General features: G+C 31.7%; 1 protein-coding gene across 1 annotated transcript in view; it reads right to left on the bottom strand.

Moving 5' to 3' along the window:
* The window catches only part of ccdc88b (coiled-coil domain containing 88B), a 70075-nt gene that overhangs the window by 1594 nt on the left and 57992 nt on the right, over positions 1 to 10489 (bottom strand). Inside the window, exons 23-28 of the mRNA NM_001386506.1 lie at positions 9773 to 9959; positions 6796 to 6941; positions 6594 to 6707; positions 4296 to 4447; positions 1713 to 2012; positions 1031 to 1096 (exon numbers count right to left, since the gene is read on the bottom strand). Of these exons, the coding sequence (NP_001373435.1) occupies positions 1031 to 1096; positions 1713 to 2012; positions 4296 to 4447; positions 6594 to 6707; positions 6796 to 6941; positions 9773 to 9959 (965 nt within the window). The remainder of the gene's footprint in view (positions 1 to 1030; positions 1097 to 1712; positions 2013 to 4295; positions 4448 to 6593; positions 6708 to 6795; positions 6942 to 9772; positions 9960 to 10489) is intronic.

Genomic DNA, 10489 nt, shown 5'->3' with positions numbered 1-10489 from the left:
TGCTGTATTGTGTTTTATTCTTGCCGGTTTTCTTTATTATTTATTTATTTATTTTTATTATTTTTTTTTTTTAATGTAAAGCCTAACCAGGGACGAGGGCTGCAAATTAGCTTTATGCTATATGCCCTATGTACACAACATCGGTTATCTTTGTATAACAATGTCAAGTGTATTGTCCCTGTAAAATAAACAAGCAAATAAAAAAAATTAAAAAAAATCTATATTTGCTGGTATAACCCTAATTTGTTATGACTGAAAATCAGCGCAATTCCAGCAGATATAGATTAAATGTTTATTATTTTGACCAATTTCTATTTTTTGAGAACATATTTTTTATAGAATAAAACAAATTGAAACATTTTACCTACACCAGATAAATCTTTCTTTAAAAATTATTTCATTTTAATAGTTGTAAAAAGTTTAATTTAACACATCCAAGTAAACTTTGTTTTTTTAGCACAAGCTATATGGGATGTGATTTCTCCTCACCTTTAATATTTAATAGGTTTGGGTTTAAGCACAATGTTAATATTTGTTTTGGTCTGGTATAGTAATATGTCAAATCATCATCCAAACATGTTGCCATGTTGTTATTTAAGAGCATTTCTTTCTATGAATAAAATAACCAAAATGGTGCCATGTTTTCTGATGTTTTTATTAGTTTGAGACATAAAAAAAATCTAAAACTTTTTTTTTAACTTCTTAACAGTTACAAAATGTATAATTGCTGGAATAACCTTGATGTTCAGTCATAACTAATAAAAACATTTATTATGATGAAAATTAGAGCCAATCCAGCAAATATAGGTTAAACATATGTTATTCCGTAATTGTTTGAGAACCTCTTCCTAAGGGGTGATCGGAATTATTTTACTCAAAGACATACCAAATAAATCTTTATTTTAAATATATATATAATTGTACTAGTCTTGATATTCTGTAAGAAACTGTAAAAAGTTCAATTGTAATTGTATCATTTGCATCAGAAATGTGCATGTTTTGATTTGTTCTACCAATGTCACAGACTGACCTTCAGTTCCAGATGAAACACGACTGACGTCTGAATGTGCAGGTGAGATGTTCTCCTCACTATCAACTAAAACACACAAACAGATATTACTCTCAGCTCCTAATGAATACAAATGCATGTTTTCAAATAAATGTTTTCCACAAATGCATAGTTTCAAACACATATTCTCTACGAATGCTAATATTTAACTGCCTATTTTTCACAAATGCATATTTTTAAATGTATATTTTCACAAATGCATATTTTAAATGTATATTTTCACAAATGCATATTTTTAAATGTATATTTTTACAAATGCATATTTTTAAATGTATATTTTCACAAATGCATATTTTTAAATGCATATTTTCCATAAATGCATATTTTCCTCAAATGCATATTTTTCAAAAAATGCATGTTTTCTAATGCATATTGTCCATAAATGCATTTTCAAATGCATATTTTCAACAAATGAATATTTTTGAATGCATATTTTTAATTACAAATTTTTCAAAATTGCATGTTTTCAAATGCATATTGTCCATAAATGCATATTTTAAATGCATAATTTGCACAAATGCATGTTTTCAAATGCTTATTTTCCACAAATGCTTGTTTTCAAATTCATCTTTTCAGTTACATATTTTCCACAAAAGCATCTTTTCAAATGCATGTAATTTCCCCTCTCCACCATCATGTTTACCTCTGCCCTCTTCACTGGGGCTGTCCTGGCTGGGTGTAGGGCTGCTGTCGTGCTCCCAGAGGGCTGAGGCTCCTGTCTGAGAGGAGCGCAGGCGGATGCGAGGCTGAGATCGCTGGTCTCCTGGACTGAAGGACTGAGAAACTCCTCCTCTGCCTTTGCCCAGAGCCCAGCCATGCCGAGAACCCAGTTTGCGGCGTCCGGTCCGCAGATTAGCTTTAGGTTGCTCTTCTTCAACTTGATATGAAATTCTCCTCAGCGGGCTTGGAGAGACTGGAGCGCTGATGGGGTCCTGGTCATGAACTGAGGGGTCAAATAGAGGAAAGTGAGTTGTAAAATAAAGATTTTTATTTCATTTTTTTTTTTTTTTTCATTTTATTTATTTATTGATTTTCTCTACCTGGTGAGGTAAAGATCATTATGGACTTTTATATAAAATAGAAGTAAGACATATTTAACCTCCTTTAATTATTATTATTTTTTTAAATATTTCCCAAATGATGTTTAACAGAGCAAGGAATTTTTCACAGTGTGTCTGATAATATTATTTCTTTAGATTATTTAGAAAGTCTTATTTGTTTTATTTTGTATTTTGTATTTTGAATAAAAGCAGTTTTTAAAAAACCATTTAAGGTCAAAATTATTAGCCCCTTTAAGCTATATTTTTTGATAGTTTACAGAATAAACCATCATTACACAATAACTTGCCTAATTACCTGAACCTGCCTAACTAACCTAGTTAAGCCTTTAAATGTCACTTTAAGCTGTATAGAAGTGTCTTGAAAAATATCTAGTAAAACATTATTTACTGTCATGGAAAAAATGAAATAAGTCAGTAATTAGAGATGAGTTATTAAAACTATTATGTTTAGAAATGTGTTTTTAAAAATCTGCTCTCCGTTAAACACCATATACAACATTTTTTTTGTAAATGTTAGTTAATTATTCTTAGATTATTAAACACATTATGTTGTATGTAATGTTGAGTATTAAAGTATTAAAGATGACAAGTCTTCTTGAGTTTGACATCCTTTTTAAAGCATTATAAGCATATTGTCCCCTTAAATTCCTATTATTCTCAAATGAGTTTTACCCAAGCATTTATTAATCTTATATATTAACTAACATTGACAATGGAATGTAACATTTTAATTTATATAAAATTTATATTTACACTTATATTTACATGTTATATTATTTTTAATAAATACTATACCAAATACATTGCTCATTTTAATGTGTTCGATATCTACTAATGTTAAATGTATTGTAAAACTATACTAATATATAGTATAGTATAATAATATATCAACTCAGCAAAATGTCCTATTTATTTTATATGTATGCATGTTTTGTTGTACAGTCAGAATCAAATGTTTTTAAAATCATCACTGAAATAAAAAAAATTATTTAAAAAACACATAAGATCCAGACACACAAGAATTTGAGGAGAAACTTTTTTAAAACATATTTGCACTAAAATAAAGTTTGTTGTTTAATTTTCTTTCCTTTTACCCATAAACTGGCTATTTGATATTATTGTTATATTGGATATGTGCATTTTAATTTAATGAGGATTTATGTTTAACATCTATACAACTTTTTATGACAGAAGGAAAAACAAAACCGTGTGCAATATCAAATATTTAAAAAATAATAATTATTTACTTAAAATGTTGGTACAAAAGTGAAAAATAATGCCATTTTATGTGTTTTCTCCAATATTATATACAGTTGAAGTCAGAATTATTAGCTCCCCTGAATTATTAGCGCCCCTGTTTATTTTTTTCCCAATTTCTGTTTAATGGTGAGAAGATTGTTTCAGCACATTTCTAAGCATAATAGTTTTAAAAACCTATTTCTAATAACTGATTTATTTTATCTTTGCCATGATGACAGTAAATAATATTTTACTTGATATTTTTCAAGACACTTCTATACAGCTTAAAGTGTCATTTAAAGGCTTAACTAGGTTAATTAGGTTAACTAGGCAGGTTAGGGTAATTAGGCCAGTTATTCTATAACGATGGTTTGTTCTGTAGACTATCGGAAAAAAAATAGCTTAAAGGAGCTAATAATTTTTCCCAAAAATAGTTTTTAAAAAATTCAAAACTACTTTTATTCTAGCCGAAATAAAACAAATAAGACTTTTTCTAGAAGAAAAAATATTATCAGACATACTGTGAAAATTTCCTTGCTCTGTCAAACATCATTTGGGAAATATTTAAAAAAGAAAAAAAAATCAAAAAGGGGCTAATAATTCTGACTTCAACTGTACATAGAACGTATGACATATTTCCATACTTGTATGTTATAGTATTTAGTATTTATTTTACACAAATCTTAATGCAATATTCATTTGATCTGTAGATTCCTTTCCATTGCTCCGTCACATTAACACAGAATTACTATCTGGTTGTGATCCAAGGGAACAGCATAATGTGCTAGGCTAACAGCATCACTCATTGTTACAGGCTTTTGGGGACCTTTCAGTGTTTTACAGAGTCCAGGGAACCTGCAGTCTGAACTTATTGGCACTCTCTTACACTCTGTGGTACAATACATCTAATGTTATTACAGTCTCACCAGGCCCTGAAGCAGGAGAAATGGCTGATCCATCCACCGCATCTGCCAGGTTTTCCACACTGCCGGCAGCGATAAAGTGAGCTCGGCCTTCTTTACTTCCACCTTTAGGTTTGATCAGCTTCTTCATGCGGTCCGCGATCCAGTTCGACTTCCTAAGAGGTGATCGGAAAAGATCAGACAGGTCAGAAAAGTCAAATAGAAAAGCGACAGAATTTATAAAACACATAGAAAAGAATAATTAATTATAGTATAATATTAAATATTTAAAAAGAGTAGTTCACCCCAAAATTTAAACGACCAAATCATTTATTTTCCCTCATGAGGTTTTAAATCTTTATGGGTTTCTTTCTTCTGTTGAACAAAAAAGAAGATATTTTGAAGAATGTTGTAAACCTTGACAGCCATAGTAGAAAAACTAATATTAAACTGAAAGTAAATGGTTACAGGTTTCTAACAGTATTCAGTAAATCTTCTGTGTTCAAAACAACAAAACAAAATAAAAACTGCTTAGTTAAAGCTGAAAAATGTACTTCAGCATATGTTTGACTGCAGTTGCTAGGTAAAATGAACACTAGAGGCAGTATTGCGCCAATAAATTTAGCTTCTTTTCACACTAATGATATTTGCAAAAACATATCATTATCAACGAATAAAAGACTATTTGTGTGCAGTTCTTTGCACAACACCTAATAAATACCATAAAACAACTTTACGATGTATGATTTGTAGGGCTGCTCCCTAATAATTGATAGTCGCCTAGAATAGGCTTGGTCAAGTTTTCATTAGTCACAGAATATGACTTTTTTTTCCAACATCATCATAATTATATAATTTTTTAGTGCCTTTTTATGCATGTGCAAGTTCTTAACATTAAATTTTAATGCTTATAATATAGTATTTATGTATAAAAGAAAAAAATCACATTACTTCTCAGCCCGTTTCCAACTCAAACCATTTCCCAATATTTGCTTAGATTGGCCTAATTAAATTTAATGTATAAACGTAAGATTAGTTAGCTTTAATGAATGACTACAAATCGACTAAGAATATCTTTAGTCGGAGACAGCCTAATGATTTGTAATGGAATACAGTTGGCTCATCCGTCCGTCCGTCCGTCCGTCCGTCCGTCCGTCTGTCTGTCTGTCTGTCTGTCTGTCTGTCTGTCTGTCTGTCTGTCTGTCTCCATATTTCCATATTGACCACTTTTCAGGCGTTTTCAAAAAGTTTGCTTTTGAAAACACTATTGGTTGCATTTGGGTCAGTGGTTCGTTAGGTCAGAGGTTCCCAAACTTTTCAGCCTGCGACCCCTAATATGACGATGCCAGTGACTCGCGACCCCCAATATCCTGGTTATGAATACAGAAATCTTGCATGCAATGTCACACACACACAAAAACACCCAGGGATATTCTTCGTTTAATGTCAGTGCTGTAAATGGGCCAGAAACTTTAACCTGGTGTTATAAAATCAATCTGCTGCATCTGACGCTATTGCTGTGTCTTTAATATAATGTAATTACCACTGGGGTCGCAATCCAATAGAACTAGTAACTATAAGCTACTATAGTAACTATATAGTAATTATAAACGACTATATTTTTCTCTTAAGTAGGTTATGGATAAAATATGGTCATTCTTATATGATTTAATAATAATAAATAGATTTTTTTAAATCACCAGGCGACCCTCCTTCATTGTCCCGCGACCCCTCGAGGCGTCCCGACCCCCACTTTGAGAACCCCTGTGTTAGGTGATCTGTACAAGCGACACCTTTTCATGGACATGTACAAGAAGAGTATCTGACAACAATGTACTCTAAGTAAAGTATTTTAGATTTGCAGAAATGTAGACATCACCCTCTAGTGGACCTGTTGTCTGAAAAAAAAGTAGACTGAGACATGTATTTTCATCGAGCATGGATTGTGCTTAGCATACAGTGAGTAAAAACAAATATTAACACACAATTAAATACTACAGTATTTTTGAACCATACTATATTTATACAGTATATGTAATAGTATTTACAGCATTTTGTGAATAAATGCTTTGTTAATAAATAGCATTAAATATAGTAAACTGATAAACTGTTATAAATACTGTGGTGTACATCGGTTTTTACAACAGTAAAATTAATGTAGTATAATATGCCCTATAGATGTTGAAAACGACCGTATTTTGTATTATACCACTATAGTTAATTCAACTCAGATTGATTCAAGTACTATAGTATGGTTTGATGCAATGAAAAAACACAGCGTTTGCTACAAATTACATTATTAGTTGTGATTGCTTGACTAACTTTGCTTGTTTAAGGGGACTCATTGCGGGCAGAGCAGGCTCCAGGACCCGATACTGATCCATGATCTTCTCCACCAGCTTCTGCTTCTCCCTGCGCAGCTCGTTGAGTTTATCCCTGCGGTGGAGACACACAGACGGAGGTGAGGTGAGTGTTATTTACTGATGCGCTGCTGTGGACAGACGTGAGCGGTGTGTGTTCGTACAGATACTCTCTCTGCTGGTTGTGGTGCTGGTCTCGGCTCTCCAGGCTGCTCTCCATTAGAGCCTTGTTTTCTTTGGCCAGACTCTGATTCTGCTCCACTAGATGTCGGTTCTCCTCCTCCATGTTTGCCTTCAGCTGCGTGAGAAGCTAAATAATAAAGATATTAATTACGGTCACATTTTTTTAAGGATAACTCTTATTAATAAACCAAACTTATTAATTTTAGCTCAATAAATTTCTTATTTGCTGCTTATTAAAAGTTATTAAGGTAGTAGTTGGGTTTAGGTATTAAGGATTAGGGATGTAGAATAGGATAATGCAGAATATGTGCTTAATATGTATTTATAAACAGTTCATATCTTAATAATAGGCAAGGCAAGTTTATTTACTGTACTATATACTATATTACTATATAGCACATTTCATACACAGTGGCCATTCACATAAACAGCAATAAAAGAGACAAGTATAGGAAAATAAAAACAAATAATAAAATTGATTCAAAACAGTTTAAAATGTGTTAAAACAGGTTATAAAAGATTTAAAAAGAAAAGAAAGACATAATAGTGCGATCTGTTGGACATAGCACAGTGCTCATTCAGTAAATGCACAGCTGAACAGATGAGTTTTCAGTCTTGAGTCTTTAATAGGTAGGTAATAAGGCACTAGGTAATATTGAACATTGCTATTTAAACTAAAGTGTTATCTAAATTACATTTATGTATTTAGCATAAATTTTTTTATCCAAATAAATAAGTGGTACAACAAACAGTTCCTCCTAAATCATACATTTTTAAACAATTTTTAAACATTGTGTTGCAGTTGATCTGATTATTCTCAGATTTTTATTATGATAATATTAGCCTTTAAAAGTGCCAGTGTGAAATGTAAACCCAAAATAAAGAATAGTATTTTTTAAATAATCTCTTATAAATTTATTTAAACAATTGACAATTGTAAATTGGTGTATTGCTTAATTACTATCCTTTGGTGTAGATATTAGCACAATTGTTGTGTTTGCATATTTCTAAAATAACCAGACAATTTAAATACATACAGGTCAATTATTATAATAAAATATTTTCCTTGAAATTGTGTTTTTTATATGGACAGAAAATATAGAATATATAAAAACTACCGTATATGTAATACGACTTTTTAAAAAGTGTTATTACAGTTATAATTATTTTAATTTAAATCTAATAATGAATAACAAAAATAAAATAATTAAATAAGCTAACAAAATAAAGAACAGTAAATGACCAATGAATTAAAAATATGATCTCTAATAAATTAGTTATAAGGTGACGCAGTGACGCAGTAGGTAGTGCTGTCGCCTCACAGCAAGAAGGTTGCTGGTTCGAGCCTCAGCTGGGTCAGTTGGCGTTTCTGTGTGGAGTTTGCATATTCTCCCTGCGTTCGTGGGTGTTTCCTCCACAGTCCAAAGACATGCGGTATAGATGAATTGGGTAGGCTAAATTGTCCGTAGTGTATGAGTGTGAATGAGTGTGTGGGCATTTCCCAGAGATGGGTTTCGGCTGAAAGGGCATCCGCTGGGTAAAAACATGCTAGATATGTTGGCGGTTATTCCGCTGTGGTGACACCGGATTAATAAAGGGACTAAGCCAAAAAGAAAATTAATGAATGAATAAATTAGTTATTTAAACAATTTACAGTTGTAAATTGGCGTATTTCTCAATTATGATCTTTTCAAAACATTGACAAAAAACTTCAAATATAATTGTTTCGGTGTAGATATCAGCACAATTGCTGTTTTTACATATGCCAAAAAGAACCAAACTAAAGGAGAAAACGGTCCATTTTTTATTTATAATAATAATAATAATATACTTAATACATTATAATATATTATAATAATTATTATTATTATCAGAATAAAATATTTTCCTTGAAATAGTGATTTTTTTCTAGCTAGACTAATGAAAGAGATATCAATAGCATGTTCTTTTAGTAAAAATACACTTCAAGTCAGAATTATTAGCCCCATTTTGAATTTTTTTTCTTTTTCTTGTATTTCCCAAATGATATTTAACAGAGCAAGGAAATTTTCACAGTATGTCTGTTATTTTTTCTTCTAGAAAAAGTCTTATTTGTTTAATCAATATAATTAGCCCCTTTAAGCTACATTTTTTTTTGATAGTCTACAGAACAAACCCTCACTATGAAATAACTTGCCTTATTAGCAGGGCCAGACGGAAGTTTTTTGCTATTCTGCTGAGTATATTGGTAAAAATCTGCTAAACTAAAACCTTAATATGTGAAACAAAAAGTAAAACCTTTTTAACTTTTATTTAATGTTTAAACTGCAAATCTAATTAGATTCACTTTATTTGGTAAACAAAGCAAGTCTCTCATATAATATCTCCACTAAAAGACAGAAAATATTACTGTACAAACTGCATTGTACATAAATCAGATGAACATTTTAATTTTAATCAATAATCTTACTGTACTTAATTTAAAAACTGAATACAAATAAATTTACACACATTTACACACGTAAATAAACAGAATAAATTATCGGCTAAAAATCTGCAGACTTCTGTGGAATTTCTGCAAAATTCTGCGCGTGCAGATTCCGCGTGGGCCTACTAATTACCCTAATCTGTCTAATTAATCTAATTAACCTAGTTAAGCCTTTAAATGTCACTTTAAGCTGTATAGAAGAGTCTTGAAAAATATCTAGTACAATACTATTTACTGTAATCATGGCAAAGATAAAATAAATCGGTCGTTAGTAATGAGTTATTAAAACTATTATGTTTAGAAATGTGCTGAAAAAAATCTCTCTGTTAAACAGAAATAGGGGAAAAATATAAACATGAGGGCGAATAATTCTGACTTCAACTGTATGTATTAATTTAAAAAAAGATTTTATGTACAAATATAACAATCATTATATAAACAATAAGTAATATAAGCACTTGTGAAACAATGTATAAACTGTGATCTCAGACCTGGTACTGGCTGCTGAGCCGCACGTGGTTGAGGTCGAGCTGCTGGTTCTGCTCTTTCAGAGAGTTGAGTTTTCCTTCCAGTCGGGTTCTCTCCAGCTGAGCTGAACTCAGCTCCGCCCGCAGAACTGAGCTCTGGGCCAGCAGCTCCGACTGCACCTGAACCCACTCCTTCTGCAGGCTCAGATATCTGCACACCATCAGCAAAGCACAATTAAACCAAACTACAACATATGCAGATCATCAACAGAACCAATCTGCACAATAACATCAAACTATACAAAAACTGCTGAATCACTCCTTTATAGGGCACTCGTGGAAATACTTATTAAAAAATAAAATGTACTTTTATGACTTAAATGTATATTGCCATCAATGTTAATAAATGTTTATTTTTTAATCATACATTCAAAGAGATTGTTGGGAGTGTTTTGGTTTCTGACAGAAATATGTGATGCCACACTATGGATATGTGCCTTCTGCAGCTTTCTCGCTCTAACCGCACTCACTATTTTGAGTGTACTACGTCACTATTGTTACAGCCCACTTCAGGCTATTCTGTCCCATCACGGTTTAACTTTGTTCATTTCTCCAGAGTTTACAGCATCTCTTTCACAGTTAATGCTGCTAACTTGCATGCTACAGATTATATTAGTTAAAAGATTCCAGCAAGACATGACAGAAGCAATTCAATATGTTCTTGCACTGCAACATATAGGC

The sequence above is a fragment of the Danio rerio genome, chromosome 14 (genome assembly GCF_049306965.1).
Source record: "Danio rerio strain Tuebingen ecotype United States chromosome 14, GRCz12tu, whole genome shotgun sequence".
Taxonomy (NCBI): Eukaryota; Metazoa; Chordata; class Actinopteri; order Cypriniformes; family Danionidae; genus Danio; species Danio rerio.
This window is presented reverse-complemented; position numbering and strand designations above follow the sequence as displayed.